Raw genomic sequence first — 20,933 nt, 5'->3', positions numbered from 1 at the left:
ATATAATCTCAAGATTAGTAAGTTTATAAGATAACATTTTATTTTAATTCCTACGTTTTAATGAAATACCATTGTCCGCGCAAATCGGCGTCAGTCAAAGAAGGATGACAATTATCGATCTTGACTTTGAATTTGAATTTTCAATCGAACTAATTTATCTTCACCACCTCCTGATTAACACATATATTTTTTACTTAAAGGGTTCTCAAATCTCAGACATTTTTATTTATTTTAAAGAGTTGCAACAACCTAGATTCGGTTTCGCGAAAAAATATAATTGTTTTGGGGTTGGTGTTTGACTAAACTCATTTAACCATCTTCGAACGCCCACAAAGTTTATTTCTTAATTCGATGCGTTAAAAACTTACTTTGCGTTTCGTGAGTTGGAGTAAGAATTTTAATAATACAGGTACAGTATAGCCTCAATAAAAAAATTACTTGATTCAAATACACTAGTATATCATTAATTAAATTTCTCGGAAGATCTAACCAAATAATCAAATCAAAACAGCATTATAATTAAGTCAACATGTACTGAACATGTAACGTATTATATTTACTTTATTGTTATGTATCTCTACTGATTATTTCGAAATAACAAACTGAGTTCAAATCCCTACTACCGACGTGCTGACGCAATATCAAACGTTTGGCCACTCCATTGGACCAATACGTTCAACCAGTTGTATATTATAATCATTATGGTCAAAGTGGCGGGGAATTAGTTGCAGAATCGCTTCGCTAACTCTACAACGCGCGACAGGTGTGACGAACAATTTTCATTGTTACAAGAGATATATAACTGAAATAAAAGGTAAGGGTCAATTTGATTATTACCGACGTTGCAATACAATTGTTTTAATGATAATTACAATTTATCTTTACCTAAATCATCTTATCTTCATTTTTACGTTGAAGCTAATAATCATAAAACAAATTTTTCGATCGTAAAGCACTCATTGATGCTTCGCATCATGTTCAATTATTTAATGTTCAAAAATTTTGTTCAATTATTAGATATTTCGAATGAAAAATTACAGTAGGTATTCACTATTTCATTATTTTTCAAATATTATTAAATTATTAATTATATTTCGTTGCTATTCTTTCAGTATTGAAAATTATAATAACAGTAACTGAATTCATGGAATAATTATCGTTAGTGATACAATAAATAATATATATTATTCATTTCTTTGAATATTTTTTTTATTAAAGTATCGATAGAATTCACTAACCTTTTAACCTTTGGTCGTTTCTACTGATTCCATTAAAGATGATTCCCACTAATTTTAATAGTAAACTTTGCTTTTCATCAGTTCAAATAGTGATTATTCACTATTTTCTCATTGTATACTAGCTGTGACAATAAGTGAATATGTACTGCAAATTAGTGAAAATCCACTATTTTATTTTTAGAGAGTAGATTGGTAATCAGTCAAGACTAGTTTTGTTTTCACAATATTAAATTACTAGATGTTTACGAAAGTGTTTTCGATATTTTCAGATGACACGTGAAAGTGATAATAAGCGAGAATTCTATGTTGTTCAATTCATAGAATTGCCTTTTGAAGGTATTGATGATTACGTATGTGTGCCGTATACGTGGCTGAAAGTAGTTCATGCGACGTACTGTGACAAAGTCGTTGTTCCGTACCCTAAAGACGAAGATCCTTTTGATACAAGAGATCGCGTGAAGAGGAAGGAGAGATACAATGATGGGTGGAGATCTTATATGGCTATTGTCAAATATAAATCAGGTGCGTTTAAGTAAATGTATTAGTTAATAGATTGTGAGTTACATCATTGAAGTATATTCAGATTCCGAAAATCTTATAAATTAAGAGATAATAATATTGATATTTTTTTTTCAGATTCTTACGATGATGCAGAATTTTGGATCGCTACGAGAAATGATTACGGACCTTTGTAAAAAAGTAACAGGTGAGAATCAAATTATTTTATCAGTTTTCACAATTTTCATATGTAATACCACAAGAGCTTCAAAATTATCGGGAAATACCCGATAATTTTGAAGCTCGAGTGGTATTCGGGGGATTATTTTTCCGACCCAAATGTCGGCCAATAGAATTGCACCATGAGACGAAATGTACAGTTAACAAATAAAAATTTCATAATGAATAAAACAACTACTTAATACTTTTCTTGAAGCAACGACCAGAGAAAATTTTCACAAAAAATTTTCAGTATAATACCATGTAGGTTGTACCACGTGACGTCGAATGGTGCAATTCTATTGGCCGATATTTGGGTCGGAAAAATAATCATTGTAAATACATTTTTGAATACTACTTATTTTAAATTACAAGCTTTCCAAATAATAAAAAGAATTTTTATTTCTAGATAAGCAACCAAAGCTTCCTTTCAATAAGAAACTGCGCAGTGCCTATCAAGCCTATCAAAATTTGTCGAAATCCAATGATAATTTTCGGAAACCTCTACCAACAACAATCAAGCGACCAGCAAACACAGAAACAAAGAAAGAAATTGATGAGAAACGGTTGAAACTAGATAAATCTGCTCCGTCATCCAGTGCGGTTGTTAATGACGATAACCAATCAATGGAATGCTTTCAGACAGAAGAAGATTCACAGCAGAGACCAAAACTACGTATAGGCATCTCTATTAAGCCTAAAGAGAGAAAACGAAATTCTTCTCTCCAAGGAGTCACAAAGACACAGCTTTTGTCATCTATTTTGACAAATTTACTGAAATCAGTACGACAAACATTATCAACTAATCATAATAACTGCCTTCTGAATAATACACAACTGGAAGCAAGAACGAGTCCACGATCTACTGGAGATAACAATGTAGACTTCACAACCAGCCCGCAGAATATCATAGCGTCAGAAACAAGTGATAGGCAAAACACAAATTACTATTCGCCCAATCTACCAAGCATCTAGATATATACAACATACAACATCTAGATAGATACATCGTACAACAGGCCATGAAAACGGATATCAAAGTTTATGCACGCAGGAACAGTTGGTTAACCAATCACCACAAATTAATTCAAAGCCAAAACAAGTACACTTTATGGATGACACTGCTAGGTCATCTGTGACCGGAAGTCATCTAAACGTCATGGAGAATGTGAGTCAAATAGACGAGTACATTGAAAAAGAAACTCTGTTACCGTATCATGTAGTAACTTCAGATTCCGATGCTGTTTCGGATCATGAAGAAATTTCAGATCGCGAGATGTCTGCAGATGAATCACCTGTTGAGACAACGGACAGCGTTTATGGCACTGCTAATGATCCGAGACATGATTCTGCAGATAGACCGACAGCTGACCAAAACTCTACGTCAAAGAATAACCAGACGCATTCGAAATTTATTTTAGAGCAGCAAATGTTGGACAACTTTGCTATCCTCTTTACTAAAATGGGCTCTACTTTGCGTTATACGACTGATATTTACAACACCTTACGGAGTTCAATCCTCGATACTGCCTTATATATAAAAAGTTATTGGGTTCCGTCGAACAATTTAACACAGCGGGATACACAGCTAGCAGTGCCTCTCCTTGGAGCAACTTAACACATAAAGGTCCACGGTCTCCTGAAGCAACACACTCTAAAATAACAGCGAGTGCTAGTTCTAGTAATCAAGATCAACATAAAAATGATATTGCTAACAAAACGCCGAAAAACAACATGTTGTACCGGTTCATTCTACCACCGGAATATGATGCTTATGATACAAGATGGACATTGAAGTATCGAACAAATCTGCCAGGACTCGTAGAACTTATGCCCCAAAGTGGTGTTTACGTCAGCTACGGAGACCTCAAATACTGTCAACTAGTATCGAAAGATTGCAAATCATTAGCTCGTAGATTATTACCATCAGTCTTCAAGAGAAAAGCACTGAGTGTTTGTTCATCAATGAGTGAGAAAGCGCAGGCTTCTAATAACGTCGACTGTACTATAAGGCCAGATTTAGATGATCATGCGTGTTCGTTACTGTTAACTTTAGTTTTAGAGTATGGACTCCAACGTGGTTGGAATACTGATCTAGAACCTATCCTCAGAACCTTACACAGTAAGATGCTAGATATTCGGTTCAAATATGGTGTAATGGTTGAAGTTAACGATACTTCATTGTAAAAGTACTGCCCGGACTAATCCGACGACGTCGAGCAATCAAGCTTCCATTGAACCATTGATGCTCCTCCATCAAAGCATCAAACCAACACTGAAGCAACTATAGGCAAGATTCTCAACCCTGCAATCCTAGTGAACCACTTGATACAAAGAGAAGAACACTGGAATGAAAAAAAATTCAGAAAGACTGGAACGAAGTGATGCTAACGCGGTTTAGGCCCAGTCTTTTTTGCAATATGCGCGAGGAGTAAAGACGAGGGGTTTTTTTTGTGGGTAAAAATCCCACACTACCGAGTCTTAGGGCCGATTTACATTATCTTAGTGTTTAGGAGAGTGCTTTAGTATAACTTGAAAGGCAAGTTCTTTAGCGTAGCGTTTACTAAAGCAAGTAGCGTTTACATGTTTCAACTTAAGTACTATCCTAAAGCACTCTCCTAAACACTAAGATAATGTAAATCGGCCTTTAAAAAGGTTTTCCCCTTCGTAAAAAAAAAAGTGTGTGTACAAAGTACACATGCCAGAAGTGAAACTTCAGTGGCAAACTAATCTTGAAGTGTTGTTCATATTTATACAAATCTAAAAGTTTAGATTTCCGATACTTAGAGGGACGGAAAAAGGAAGATATGTTAGGAATTTAATAAATATAAGTGTCATTAAAATATTAAGTGTCGAATAATAAATAATAAATAAAAAGTGTGTGTGTACAAAGTACACATGTCAGAAGTGAAACTTCAGTGGCAAACTAATCTTGAAGTGTTGTTCATATTTATACAAATCTTAAAGTTTAGATTTCCAATACTTAGAGGGACGGAAAAAGGAAGATATGTTAGGAATGTAATGAATTTAATTGTCATTAAAATATTAAGTGTCGAATAATAAATAATAAATAATGTGACGGTAAATTTTTTTCCAACGCCGATAAAGAAGTATGTCTTCAAAAAGGAACATGGCGCGTAACCGAAAAACGTGACGCGTAACGAAAAAATGTTACACTAAATTTTTTCCAACCCCGATAAAGAAGTTTCACTTCAATAAATAATAAATAAAAAATAACAAATAATGTAACAGTAAATTTTGTTCCAACGCCGATAAAGAAGTTTGACTTCAAAAAGGAACATGGCGCGTAACCGAAAAACGTGACGCGTAACGAAAAAATGTTACACTAAATTTTTTTCCAACCCCGATAAAGAAGTTTCACTTCAAAAACTTACAATATTACTATGTAAGTAAAGCCGTTCAGTAATTACATATTATTGAGGCTTAGTATTTGAAAATTGGAGTAATTAATAACATTCTTATGATATTATTTCGGAATCACTGGTTATTTTTATTTTAATATTTCTGTGAGATATACAGAGATATACAATCAAATAGATTAATAGTAGTTTGGTTAAAATTAGAAGTAACTACTGCTAAGCAGCGTGGTGTTGTTAAATCTGTATTATTATTATTCCTGTCACTGACTGTTTTACAAGTAATGTTTTTCGGAGCCAAAAACTGTCGAACTAGAAAATATTGTTCTAAGCTTGGAGACAAGCAAAGTAGAGTAATTATTTAGTTTATACAATAATTTATCACAAACAGAGTGATAATTACAAAATTTTTGAGTAAATTATTTAATAAACCATATAATATAAATTATAACTTTAGCTTTTACCTGGCTTATAAGACTTCCAACGGAGAGAGCCCAGTATCTATATCATGTATTTATATGTAATTTATGAGTTTAAAAAATTAAAAAAAAAATGAGAAGTGTATTGTTTTGGTGGATAAAATGTGTGTTATTGCATCTTTTTTATTTATTTACAAAATGAGTATCAGCGAACAAAAACAGTTCTATTAATAGCATCAGCATGTGCCGAAACAAACGTTTTGCGAGGCCCCTGATACACGCGAAACTCGCATATATAACTGTACTACGGTGGCATGTGTAATAAATTCTTCCGCTGTACGCGATGCATCACTCTATTCAAGAGGCCCTTAGTGGCCCTAAGTGCCCTAAGTGCGCATAATTTGCTTGAAACAATATCGACACGAAAATTCTGATAAATTAACCACAATTCGAGTTCAAGCGAAGTTCCGAGCCAAACAAAGCAACGGCGTAATAAATTAGAGCTACACGATCTATACCAATGATAAAAAAAGTTCTGTATCGATTAATTAACCTCAAATAGAAAGTACATGAAAACTTGGTAGCTAGCCATTGAAAACCCGCCAAACAAGATTAGAATCGACTCATTAATTTTGTTTCTAGAAGTTTTAGTATGTTTTTGAAGCAAGATTGTTTTCTCTCTTATTTCCGTTGGGGAATATCTATGATGTAAATCAGCAAGTAATTTACTGCGCAATAGCTCAATTTTGTCAAAATATTCTATTAGTAATCCTCTAGTCCTCGTGACTACTATAGTCTCGAATTACCATTAAGTTCGGTGAGTTTTGATTAATTATTATTCTTGGCAATGAAACTTAATTTAATTAGCGGAAAATGTTCGCAGCTCCGTAATAAAGGAAACATTGCGTGTTTGTTTATGTACATATAAACATTTTCCTTATAAAAATTTTACATCGGTATATTATATTATCTGATATCGTACCCAGTTAATCCATTAACATAATTATGACATCACGTGAATTTAAGTTTTGCGTAAGATGTAAGTCATATGTGATTCATATACTATATTTAATATGTTAACGTAAAATTGTAAATACCGTTAGATTGTAATCTATCTCGCGAGATTATAAACTGTCGAAAGATTGTGAACTCAACGTACTGCTTACAATTTAACGTATTATTATTCGGTAGATTATAATCTATCGAAGTGAAATCCTCAAATTGTGAAACGGTACGCACCTCGCGCGCTGATTGGTCGGCTTTATAGTAGACCGTTACATGTCCATAGAGTTAGGAATGAAACAAGGGTATCGGTCAAATAAAATGAATGCACTTCAAAAATTAGTATTTATTACTTAGTAGGTTATCAATAATTCTGATATCACATGATAAAAAAAAATATATCAAAATAAAAAAATCAGAAACGTAACAATATTTTCTCTTCAAACACAAATTAAAATTGAAAAATTAGTTAAATTTTCTTTCATTTCATTTCCAACACTAACTTAGTTATCATTCAAACTTCTTTGGTCAATCACAGATTAATTTTACTTCCCAATAATTTCATAAAACTAATTCTAAAGCTGTGAGTTACTTTCAACACGACATCAATTTACATTCGACAACAAACAAACAAATATGGTGGCGCGGGGCATATTCTGTTCTATTCAGCGCGCGAGGTGCGATCCGTTTCACAATTTGACGGTTTCACTTCGATAGATTACAATCTACCGAATAATAATACTTTAAATTGTAAGCAGTTCGTTGAGGTTCACAATATTTCGACAGTTTACAATCTCGCGAGATAGAATACAATCTAACGGTGTTTACAATTTTACGGTAACATATATATGTATATCACGTAATCATGATATAAGTGAAATCCTTCCGGGAAATTTATGACATGAGCGTCAATAGGTTAAACCCATTACAAAAATGGTATTTTGATTATGAAAATACCAAGTATTGTGATTATCAAAATACTTTTTTCTCAGTGTAGATATAAATTTATTTACAACTGGGCTCCGCTGGGCGCTTCACAGAATTTCATTTTTAGATCTAGATTTGAAATTTAATTACAGGATTGTTTTGACTTGCACAGATTCAAAATTCCAACGAATTGGCATGCACCTTTCGTCCATGTAATTATTCTAGCTAATATTCATTGTAACTTTCAATGTGCAATCATTATAACATTCCCGTGTCTTTCTTACAAAAATTAATAATAATTGATATGAAAAAAATTGTAATGAGCATTGAAAGTTTCAGTTAAAGAAATTGCAGATCTCACAAGTGAAGAAATCTGTCTAGTAAATAAACATAACTGATAGAACTAAAAAAAATGTTTATTTTACACAATGTACTAAGCGAACGAAGAACGTAATGGAAACTGTCCACTGTGTACACGTATAATTAATCCAATGCAACATATCTAATTACCTAGCAATGATATAAATCAATAGAAGTTGCAATGGAGATAGAGCAATGAAGGGAGCGGAATCGACAAAGCGAGAGACACAGCTCCAAACAATACAAGTTATAGCGTATATATACATATCATATTGTGGCTATTATATACGTTTATATATTATATTATTATGTAGGCGGAATCATTGAATATCATTTGGTGAGCAAAACTTTGATGAGCGATAGTTCGCACCAGTAAACACAGGGGGCACTAGCGAGTAACAATTCTACCGATTACTTCGTTCGCTTATTTGGTGAAATAAAATACAAAGGTTTACTGTGTAATTAATTTAATAACCTTTTTCAGTTTTTGTTGAAACGGATTTATTTTTTAAATTTTATTGTATGCTTTTGATTGGATATCGGTATCACTAATATATATATATTTTTTTAAATAATATAAGGCGCCGGTATTCGGTTATATAGGAATACCGTATTGTAGTAGTATTTAATGTTCTTATATTTCCAATACATAAATAAACAGTATTTTACTACATAGTAATAATATTAAAAAATGTATAAACAGAAAATTAAAACAAATTTAAAAAGTTTACTTCCTGTAGCAATGTACAGTGTACACTGTACACCACATTTCCTTGCTCTATTGCGAATCGTCAACGACCAATCCCTTTCCGAGCGGCTTGATCCTTTGGCGTTGAGAAGAGATGTCACATGGTATTTTTACTTTTCATCTTAACTGCGTAAAAATTCAAGAAATAAAGGAAAAGACTGCTAAAAGGTGGGAGCTTGTAGTTTATTGTTTATCAGAATGCCAATTCATAAAATGACTGCTTCACGACTGATTTGAGAGCGACCGCCGATGCGAAAACCGCTGTGTGAGTTCGAAAAGTGAGTTACAGAATCGCAAGGCTGTAGTCCAGGGAGAGTACTACACAGTACACACGACAAAAACAATAAAGACTAACAGAGGTATCATTTATAATTAAAATTTAAAATAATAATGCCCTAGTAATAATAATGATTTTACTTTTTTTTGCTTTAGTGAAAAGTCAAGCCTTTTTGAGAAATAGAAAAAAAGAACATTTAAACATTGCTAATAAATAAAGGAATAAATAAAGATTACTGTAGACGTGGTCACAGTTTACATTGAAACACATGAGGAGTAATATTATGTTGGTTTTCTAGTTTTTACTTATTAATACAAAAATGAGTTAGCTTAATTTTTTTTATTTCATTCAGTCCGATAGTAACCGACGAAACAATAATAACGTTAATTATATAATAAACCATTTATTCTTCCAGGTTGCTGCTGTATGTTTAGCTCTTCATAGTAATGGGTATTAACTGGGTGCTAGAAGTGATCAGCGCTTTGTATCCTAAGGCTAACAGCATATGGAAGTTCACAGCTACAATGTCCACAAAGGTGGGTGATTATCTTCATTCTCTTCGTGTGCAAGAAGAAAATTTTCCGGCTACTAAAGAACAGGTAATTTACTATTTCTAAGACTGGATATTGCAGATTCTTATAGATCTACTTACTTGCCTTTGTGACACTTTATCGACTGAGTAGTTAACTAAGCTTTATTTATAAGTAAACCCTCTACTTAGATCCATAATGTTACAGGTTAATTTATGTGTTTCTTTATCCATTGCTTAGCTATATACTATGTCATGTTTTAAACCAGTTGGTGATTTACATAGGATCAAAGAGAAAGTTCACAGAAGAGATACAGAATTAAGAAGTACGGTCCGGACCGGTGTTGGAAGTCGAAGAAACATAAACATGGATTAAAAAAGAACAACTACTGTTATATAAAGACTGATAAACGTAAAAATAACTTTAAGGACACAAATGAAACGAAGACTAAAAATAATGATTTATATCATCAAGGTACGGATTTAAGTTTAGGAACAGCCTAATGAAAGACTAACGCAAGCTTTAATTAACAGGCTGTGGTTTAAAAGGAGTATAAGTTGCACATAGTTTTAAAGCACTATGGAACTGAATAATGATTCTAGAATAAGATTTGTTTTCTATCTTAAGGTGTCTCTCTTTCTTTTTTCATTTTCCTTTTATTCGTAGATTTCTCTTAATTAATTAATTATTGGGGTTCTCTGGATTTGGATAATTTCCGGTATACAATTTAACTTACTATTTGAACTTTTGGTTTGGTTTATTATACTCCATTTTATTTTTTGTTTCATTTACCTACTATATTCACTCCTGTATCATTTTAGGGTCGGCACGTATTTTGTCATGTTATCGCGGTAGTGTATAATACGTGAGAAACATTGATTCTCAGAATTACGTGTTCACTCTCACCTGTGGTTATAAGACTTTGACAGAATGAAGAGAGTTCTCTTTTATTCTTGTCTTAAAGTCCTATTAGCAATAAATCTATAGTAACAATAGACCAGTACATACTGCTAATACAACATTTACTGTACATATAACGTATTATATTTACTTCATTGTTATCTCTACTGAGTATTTCCAAATAACGAACTGAGTTCAAATACCTACTACCGTCGTCCTGACGCATTATCAAACGTTTTGCCACTCCATTGGACCGATACATTCATCCAGTTGTATATTATAATTATGAAGGTCAAAGTGGTATGGAATTAGTTGCAAAATCGCTTCGCTATCTCTACAACGCGTGAAATATTCATTGTTACAAGAGATACATAACTGAAATAAAAGGTAAGGGTCAATTTGATTATCACCAACGTTGAAATATAATTGTTTTAATGATAAAACAAATATTTTCGATCGTAAAGCATATTCTGATGCTTCGCATTATGAGTCGTGCGATAATGATTTTTTGTTCAATTATTTGACATATCGAATGAAAAATTACAGTATTTACTATTTCATTAATTTTTCAAATATTTTGAAATTATTAATTTATTCTTATTATTAACTGAATTCATGGAATAATTATCATTAGAGATACAATAAAAAAAATGGGTTGTATAATATTATTCATTTCTTTGAATATTTTTTCTTTTTTAAAGTATCGATAGATTTCACTTATTTAACCTTTGGTCGTTTCCACTGATTCCATTAATGATGATTCCCACTAATTATAATAGTAAACTTTATTTTTCATCAGTTTAAACATTGATTATTCACTATTTTCTCATGGTATACTTATAGCTGTGACAATAAGTGAATATGTACTGCAAATTAGTGAAAATATACTTTTTTTATTTTTAGAGAGTAGATTGGTAATCAGTCAAGACTAGTGTTGTTTTCACAATATTAAATTACTTGATGTTTACGGAAGTGTTTTTGATTTTTTCAGATGACACGTGAAAGTGATAATAAGCGAGAATTCTATGTTATTCAATTCATACAATTATTGCCTTTTGAAAGTATTGCTGATTACGTATGCGTGCCGTATACGTGGCTGATATTAAGTGATGAGACGCATGACAAGGTCGTTGTTGCGTACCCTAACGACGAAGATCCTTCTGATACAAGAGATCGCGTGAAGAGGAAGGAGAGACGTAATGATAAGTGGGGATATTATATGGCTACTATCAAACATAAATCAGGTGAGTTAAAGTAAATGTATTAGTTAATAGATTGTGCGTTACATTATTGAAGTATATTCAGATTCCGAAAATCTTATAAATTAAGAGATAATAATATTGATATATTTTTTTTCAGATTCTTTCAATGCAGCAGAATTGTGGATCGCTAAGAGAAATAATAGCGGACCTTTGGTTAAAAAAGAATCAAAAGTAACAAGTGAGAATCAAATTATTTTACCAGTGTTCATAATTTTCATTGTAAATATATTTATGAATACTACTTATTTTAAATTCCAAGCTTTCCAAATAATAATAATAATTTTTATTTCTAGATAAGCAACCAAAGCTTCCTTTCAATAAAAAGCTGTGCAGTGCCTATCAAAGCCATTTGTCAAAATCCAATGATAATTTTCGGAAACCTCTACCAACATCAATCAAGCGACCAGCAAACACAGAAACAAGGAAAGAAATTGATGCGAAAGGGTTGAAACAAGATAAACCTGCTCCGTCATCCAGTGCGGTTGTTAATGACGCCAAAGTAGTGGCTAGATCTCAAAAAATAAAACAGGTGGTTATCGTTCAGGATAACCAATCAATGGATTTTTCTCAGACAGAAGAATCTTCTGTTGCTTCGAATGCTGACGAAATAACTCAATCAAGATCTAAAATTCAGCGTACTGAGCAAACCGAACAAGCTGTAAGGTCGCCCGTAACAAACATTGATAGTCGTACTCAAATCATCAATATTGATGACGAAAATCACTCTCCACATGTTAAGAAGCCCGATCATAATAATAGCATGAGTCAAGCTTACTCTTCTAGCAACACAACGGATGTATCAATGACAGCAACAAAACCTTCTACTTCAGCTAAACAGAGCACTCGGCCGAATCAGTATAATCATCAAGAATATATTCCAGACAGATGTTCATTATCAAACTTTCAACCACAGATTGATAATGTTCGATCTCTTGCAAATGTTGACGATCACAAACAACCCGTCAATGAAGTTCCAAGTCGGAAACTGCCTATCTCTTATAAGGGTTGGAGAGATCGACGTTCAATACTGATTCAAAAACAAGTTGAAAAGATATTATTTCAGATGAAAATGGAAAGAAATTTGGCCATTGGCGCACAGAATCCATCGAATTCCATCGACCAAACCAGACAATTGTCGACGCGTTCAGTACAACAACCCCTAGTGGTAACTCATAATCAATCTCAAAATGATTCACGAGTTATAGGAACGCACACTGAAAATAGCAGAGACCAAACAGCTCCGCTCAGAAGCATCGGAATGACCTCTCAATTAATTCAACAAGACATACTTCGGGGTTTTACAGAGAGCAACACTTACGATCATCGACCTACATCTGAAACTATCATTATGAGGACTCCATCAGTTAGACAAAACCCAACACACCTTTCAAATCCAACGTATCAGACTCCCGAGCTTGCACGACAGAGACAGATGCAGAAGCCAAATAAGGTGAATTCACAGCAGAGACCAAAATCAGGCATCTCTATCAAGCCTAAAGACAGAAAAAGAAAGTCTTCGTTCCAAGGAGTCACAAAGACACCGCCTTTGACATCAGCTATTTCGACTAATTTACTGAAAACAATACTACAAATATTATCAACTAATCATAATGACTGCCTTGTGAATAATCCACAACTGGACGCAAGAATGAGTCCACGATCGACTGGAGATAACAATGTAGACTTCACAACCAGCCCGCAGAATATCATAGCGTCAGAAACAGGTGACAGACAAAACACAGAAATTCCTATTCGCCCAATCTACCTACCATCTAGAATACAACATACAACTGTTACGGATCATGAAGAAATTTCAGATAGACCGACAGCTGACCAAAATTCTACGACAACGATTCACCAGACGCATTCGAAATTTATTTTAGAGCAGCAAATGTTGGACAACTTTGCTAAAATGGGCTCTGTTTTGCGTTATACGACTGATATGTACAACACCTTACGGAGTATAATGCTCGATACTGCCGAGACATATAAAAAAAGTTCCGTCGAACAATTTAACACAGCGGGATCCACAGCTAGCAGCGCCTCTTCTTCGAGCAACTTAATACATGAAGGTCCACGGTCTCCTGAAGCAACACACTCTAAAGTAACAGCGAGTGCTAGTTCTAGTAATCAAGATCAACATAGAAATAATGTTGCTAACAAAACGCCGGAAAACAGCAAGTTGTACCGGTTCGTTCTACCACCGGAATATGATGCTGATGATACAAGATGGACATTGAAGTATCGAAAAAATATGCCAGGACTCGTAGAACTTATGCCCCAAAGTGGTGTTTATGTCAGCTCCGGATACCTCAATTACTGTCAGCAAGTATCGAAAGATTGCAAATCATTAGCTTCTAGATTATTAACAGAAGTCTTCAACAGAAATGCACTGAGTATTTGTTCATCAATGAATGAGAAAGCGCAGCCTTATAATAATATCGAATCTAATATAAGGCCAGATTTAGATGATCATGCGTGTTCGGTACTGTTAAATTTAGTTTTAGAGCATGGACTCCAACGTGGTTGGAATACTGATCTAGAACCTATCCTCAGAATCTTACATAGTAAGATGCTAGAGTTTCGGTGCAGATATGGTGTAATGTATGAAGTTATTGACAGAAAGTGAGCCTACGATACTTCAATGTGCAAGTACTGCCCGGACTAATCCGACGACGTCGAGCAATCAAGCTTCCATTGAACCATTGATGCTCCTCCATCAAAGCATCAAACCAACACTGAAGCAACTATAGGCAAGATTCTCAACCCTGCAATCCTAGTGAACCACTTGATACTAAGAGAAGAACACTGAAATTAAATCGCAGCCTACGCTCGGCGCTTTTTAATGGAAACAATTTCAGAAAGACTGGAACGAAGTGATTCAAACGCGGTTTAGGCCCAGTCTTTTTTGCACTATGCGCGAGGAGTAAAGACGAGGGGTATTTTTTGGGTAAAAATCCCACACTACCGATAATAATCATTATAAAGGGTTTCCCCTTCGTAAGAAAAAAACAAAAACTCACAATATTGCTATGTAAGTAATTCCAAATTATTGAGGCTTAGAATTAGAGTAGTTAATAACATTCTTATGACAGTAACGTAAGTATAACAGTCATCAATTATAGTTGTAATTTGAATTTATGTTCCTAATATATCTGTGAGATATATACCTTTAGATGTTATGAACAATCAAGTACATTAATAGTAGTTTGGTTAAAATTAGAAGTAGCCACTGCTGAGCAGCGTGGTGTTGTTAGATCTGTATGTAATAATTATTATATATTATGTATGTTATGTTTCAAAGTTAATTCATTTTGTTGTAAGATTTAAATTAATTATTATTCCTGTCACTGACTGCTTTACAGGTATATTTTTTTCGGAGCCAAAAACTGTCAAACTAGATAATATTTAATGTTCTAAGCTTGGAGACAAGCAAAGTAGAGTAATTTTTTGGTTTATACAATAATTTATCTCAAACAGAGTGATGATTACAAAATTTTTGAGTAAATTATTTAATAAACCATATATAAGTTATAATTTTAGCTTTTACGGCCTTGGTTTTGATCGTCAAAGCGAGACTTAAATAACTGTATTGTAAAATACAGCTTATTACAAAGCAATAAAGACTATTGCAGAACAAAAGGAAAAATAAAATTGAAAACTACAAATAAATCTTTGAAGTAGCAAAGACAATATTTTTAACAAAAACAGTACTCTGTCTCTTTCCATTATGGTGTAAATACAATTTGACGGAAAGAGACAAGTGTACTATTATAACAGTGCAATATCATTGAGTTTTTATAAGAGAATAGCTATGATATCGGCTAGATCGTCTAAAAGTTTTAATATTGTTATAGTAACCACTTTTCATAATGTACTACACACAATGTACTAACACTTTTGATAAATGCTTTTAATTAATATAAATCCATAAATCCTTTTATGGGCATTTCAAATATAGAAATATTTTGCCTGTTTGCGTTTAAGTATTACGTGACAAATTTTGTCCTTTTGTAAAACGTTAGGATGCGTAGCGCGGATTGAATTACCTACGCGTTATTGTTAATATGATTTTCGACTTTCCTGTACTTTACACCACATATAATAAACCACTTTTAGGTATAAAGAGTCACTAGGTGGTCACGAAACGTTTTATTATACTTGGGTACGGTAGAAAAACGTTACGGCGCGTCATGGGGGGGTCCATAATCTCGAAAAATTGCGTGACGTAATACTTGAACGCTCCCTTAAGGCCGATTTACATTATCTTAGTGTTTAGGTGAGTGCTTTAGGATAGTACTTTAGTTGAAACATGTAAACGCTACTTGCTTTAGTAAACGCTACGCTAAAGAACTTGCCTTTCAAGTTGTACTAAAGCACTCTCCTAAACACTAAGATAATGTAAATCGGCCCTTACACAATCGACTTTTTAGACATCTATAATTTGATTTGTGTAATAATCCAGTTGCGTTTCAACCTTTATTTGGTTGCTTCAGTCTGACTTTGATAGCTTTCTTTTGACGACGTGTCCGACCTTCTGTGCCTGACACGCGTCATTCATTTGATGATTGATGAAAGCGATTTCAATTTGAGAACGTGCTACTTTCGCACCAAAATTCATCCACATTCGCTAGCTTAGTAGGACCAACACTGGTCTGTGTTTTTACCTCGTCGGATATCTACAGGACCTCACATGTATGATTTCAGTTGTTGTATGTTTTAAGACAAAACCTATGTATATTTTATTTACTTGTTAGACATAAACGATTTTTTTTTTTCAAAATAATTTAAGTAAGTTGGTTGTACTTATTACTATCATATGATACCTTTATAATATCTACTATGTACCTGTTTTGTCTAATAGTTCATTAAACTAAATAATTAAGAATTACTCATTGTTTTATTCCTAAAACCAACGTCTACCAGCCAGCTGACAGTGGTAAAACCTAGCATATACTGAATTCGAATGGTAAAAGCTCGAAAAAATCGTCGTATTTTCAGAAATTCTTACATTTACCAACTCATGTCGGTAAATCCTAAGACTTACTTATCTTAAGATTCACCGTAGTTCGAGCTTTTACAGTAACATTACACCGTTTTAAATAACGTTCCTACACATCTATCTCTTTTCGTGACAGCGTTCAGACAATTTGGAAGAAAGAAACTAAAGTTCAAAGTAAATTGTACTGCTGTAGTTTTATGCGACAGTTTTTAATTCAACGTTAAATTGTCCTTATCAGTTTCGTACTACCTCGAAGATAAATAAAATTGACATGCATTCCTGTATTAATAAAATAATTTTACAGTAGCAGTTGTTCCAGGTTTTTCGTTAGTTAATTGAAGGATATAAAAAAATATTATGTATGTATACAAAAATAGTGATAAGTTTACTAGAATAGAACATACGCACAATGTTAATACACGGAACAAACGCAGGCTGCAATTTCCCCGTACTAGACTATCTAAAGTTAGTCATTATCTTTTTTGGGAAAAGGGATACTCTTCTTTAATAAAATCCCAGAGGCTCTTTTATCTCTGCCTTTTAATCAATTTAAGAAATTTATTAAAGAAAAGCTGTGTAAAAAGGCTTTCTATAAAGTTACCGATTATGTAGTTGATAAAAGGGCCTGGGACTAGTGCTAGACAGGCTACTTCTAATTAATTTGCGATTTTTTTTAAAAAATAAGTGTTGTTTGATGATTTGCTATTTTAAAAGAGTACCGAGAGTTTTTTACGCCGGCTTTTTCTCTCGGCCTACACCCTCTGTCTTCTTTGCCGATGAGTAGGGATGCCTACAAATTCAAATTTAATGACGTGGAATAAGTGATACACGTATCTTATGTTTCATAATAAACATTTTTTTTTAATGAATAATCATTATATTATCTAAGCTTACTCCAACTCAAAGTGAACCTTTTTCGATCGCTTCCCAATCGGGCACTTTGAAGCTCGTGCTCGGTCATTTCCGGCGTGCTTCCGATTTCTGGGCCTTTTTTTATATAGAACAGGGGAGGGGGCTAATCTGATGTTATGTGGTACCGCCGCCCATGGACACTCTCAATGCCACAGGGCTCGCGAGTGCGTTGCCGACCTTTTAAGAATTGGTACGCCTGCGGCATATTGTATATAATTCTTATCTTACAATGCAATTATTATCGTTATACTTATTATTATAAAAGCCCTGCGATTCTGTAACTCATAACTCATAAACAATCACATAAATCATAAACAATAAACTACTAGCTCCCACCTTTTCAGAATGCCAAATCATAAAATGACTGCTTCACGACTGATTTGAGAGCGACCGCCGATGCGAAAACCGCTGTGTGAGTTCGAAAAGTGAGTTACAGAATTGCAGGACAGAAGGAACAATTAAAACAATAACTAACCTTAAAATATGTAACCTCGGACAAAGAATTAGTCTGGCTATTCAAAGGGGGAACGCTGCCAGTATCTTCGGAACCTTGCCTACAGGGACTCCTTTTAATAATATAATTTACTTATTAGGTATATTACAATTTTTAAGGTTTTTAGTTTTAGGTTCATTGTTTTAGTATACATTTTTTTATATGTCTGTATGAATAAACGTTTTATTTGGAAACTAACGATATTACATATTATCAATTATATCAAATTAATTTGTGAATTAATAGTTTCTTATTTTTTACTATCTATTTAATTAGGGGACTTTTTAGCTTCATTTAGGTTACCACAACGCTATGGATATCCTATTACTAGTACGGGCTAAAAAGAGGACAGAAGAGAATTGTGGAGTAAATGATTCTTCGATTGTAAGGGACTCCTTCTAAATGGTTGGTATAAATCGTATTATGTAATTAAAATAATATTCACTTTTCGAGATCACCCTTTATTAAACTTTATTGAAATGTTGGTGACCAACAGGAAAATTTGTATTAATTAGTCTAACAAAGTTGACTTGAATCAATATCCCTATGTATAAATAACACAGTTTATTACGAATTAGACCTTAAACCAAATCGTACCGATTTTAATAAAACTTCAACAATGATCTGATCATCTGAATTAGTTAGTGTACGGTTCCTGGATCATCAGGGGTTCAAAATAATAGAATAATTTTAACTTACTCTATATTTATCACTCGCGTAATACAATAGAATATGAGCGAAATAATAACTTTTATGTTAATTGCTATATAATAAGTGCAATCTAACAATCAGAGAGAGTGCCGACGTCTGGCTATGCTCCCGGGGTGAAACTCCTATGACTTAGTTAATTACGAATGACTGCATAGTAACAGTCGAAGAGAGTGCCTGCGTTTGGCTATGCTCCCGGGGTGAAACTCCTATGACTTAGTTAATTACGAATGACTGCATAGTAACAGTCGAAGAGAGTGCCTGCGTTTGGCTATACTCTCGGGGCGTGACTCCGACGATTTAGGAAATCGTCATGCTTATAACTGAACAAACTGTACAGCCAGGACACGTACTTACATAAGAAAAACATCACGCTTGTAGATGATTGGAATGTACGAGCCCTGGCACGTACTTACATAGGAAATCATAACGGTTGTAGATGATTGGAATGTACGAGCACTGGCACGTACTTACATAGGGAATAATTAAGCTTATAAAACTAAGGAAGCCTGAGCGAGTAAAATGTACAGCCTTGGCTCGTACATACCCCCCCAGGCAAAAGAGTAAAATGTACAGCCTTGGCTCGTACATACTCCCCCAGGCAAAAGAACAAAATGTACAGCCTTGGCTCGTACAGTTAGGTTTCCAGAAATAAAAAACTACATACACTTTTTTATAAAACAGAGGGCAAACAGGCAGGTGGCTCACCTCACAAAGTGATTCCTGCGCCCATAGACACACAATTTGCCAGAGGCCTCGCAAGTGTGTTGCAGGCCTTTTAAGAATTGGTACGCTCTTTTCTTAAAGCCCTAAGAAAGGCTATTCAATGCATTCGGTAGAAGATGCAGATAGACCCCACATCTCTACGCAACGCCAAAAGTCAACGATTCAAATCGCTCTTTGTTTAATACGGTCAAGTGGAAGGAGCTCCACTCCTCCTGAGTACTGTTCTCTGTAACACCTCTGGCCGGGTGCTTCCCAGTACCAGCTACTTCCACTTGACCGTATTAAACAAAGAGCGATTTGAATCGTTGACTTTTGGCGTTGCGTAGAGATGTGGGGTCTATCTGCATCTTCTGCCGAATGCATTGAGAAGCCTTTCTTAGGGCTTTAAGAAAAGAGCGTACCAATTCTTAAAAGGCCTGCAACACACTTGCGAGGCCTCTGGCAAATTGTGTGTCTATGGGCGCAGGAATCACTTTGTGAGGTGAGCCACCTGCCTGTTTGCCCTCTGTTTTATAAAAAAGTGTATGTAGTTTTTTATTTCTGGAAACCTAACTGTACGAGCCAAGGCTGTACATTTTGCTCTTTTGCCTGGAGGAGTATGTACGAGCCAAGGCTGTACATTTTACTCTTTTGCCTGGAGGGGTATGTACGAGCCAAGGCTGTACATTTTACTCGCTCAGGCTTCCTTAGTTTTATAAGCTTAATTAAGTAATTCGTGGCCGAATTTGTGCTTTATATAGATGCACAAGCGCAGACGGAAGCCTTGCCTGAGCATACCAAACTTTTAGTGGCTAATTTAGTATTTCCTTCTATTTAAACCGCAAAACTGAATGTCATTCGATATGTCACACCCAATATTCGGGTGATAGCTGACAAAGAGTGTTTTGTTGCGGAAAATGCCCAAACAATTGGGGTTAAATTGGACTACATAACTATATCTACCAGTCCGAGACTCCACGTAGCTGAGTTTCGACTTCAGACACAAGCTTGTTCCGGCACCGATCGACAACTGCCTGAGAAATACATCATATACACTACTAAAATTGAAGCATAAATGAAGCACTCCCTTCACTCAAGTATTCTATTTACCTCCGCTTGTGAAGTTGGTTAAATTGGCTTTTCCTGAAGTGTGTACATAAATATTACATTTTAAAACAAAAAATATAACAGGCGCTAATATTCATAATTGCTTTGCATTGCTTTGCAGTAGTTATTAAAAATAATAGAACTTAAGTCAGTTCATTAAACGGACAATAGAAAAGGTCTGTTAACCTATTAAGTTCCTTAACTAAAGTAATACAGAAAATCATATGTACCCTTTTCAGAAGGTTAGAC

At 34.2% G+C, this 20,933-nt stretch overlaps 2 protein-coding genes across 9 annotated transcripts in view; one reads left to right on the top strand and one right to left on the bottom strand.

Annotated features, from left to right (window-relative positions):
* LOC125048614 (probable G-protein coupled receptor Mth-like 3) overlaps nucleotides 1–14,399 on the top strand; it is an 86,854-nt gene extending 72,455 nt beyond the window's left edge. The window contains exons 1-6 of one of the 7 annotated variants that reach the window (XM_047647372.1): nucleotides 7,675–9,664; nucleotides 9,880–10,069; nucleotides 10,417–10,882; nucleotides 11,487–11,739; nucleotides 11,855–11,935; nucleotides 12,051–14,399. In XM_047647372.1, the coding sequence (XP_047503328.1) occupies nucleotides 11,487–11,739; nucleotides 11,855–11,935; nucleotides 12,051–14,386 (2,670 nt within the window). In that variant the 5' untranslated portion in view covers nucleotides 7,675–9,664; nucleotides 9,880–10,069; nucleotides 10,417–10,882 and the 3' untranslated portion in view covers nucleotides 14,387–14,399. Of the gene's footprint in view, nucleotides 1–659; nucleotides 815–1,507; nucleotides 1,761–1,874; nucleotides 1,945–2,364; nucleotides 2,522–7,674; nucleotides 9,665–9,863; nucleotides 10,070–10,416; nucleotides 10,883–11,486; nucleotides 11,740–11,854; nucleotides 11,977–12,050 lie in introns of those variants that run through there. The other 6 variants (XM_047647375.1, XM_047647370.1, XM_047647373.1 and 3 more) reach the window with 6 other exon arrangements.
* The window catches only part of LOC125048621 (G-protein coupled receptor Mth2-like), an 87,408-nt gene that overhangs the window by 18,039 nt on the left and 48,436 nt on the right, over nucleotides 1–20,933 (bottom strand). The window lies entirely within an intron of this gene.

Source organism: Pieris napi, chromosome 4, assembly GCF_905475465.1.
Source record: "Pieris napi chromosome 4, ilPieNapi1.2, whole genome shotgun sequence".
Taxonomy (NCBI): Eukaryota; Metazoa; Arthropoda; class Insecta; order Lepidoptera; family Pieridae; genus Pieris; species Pieris napi.
The sequence above is the reverse complement of the archived record's forward strand: the minus strand, read 5'-3'. Positions and strand labels throughout refer to the sequence as shown.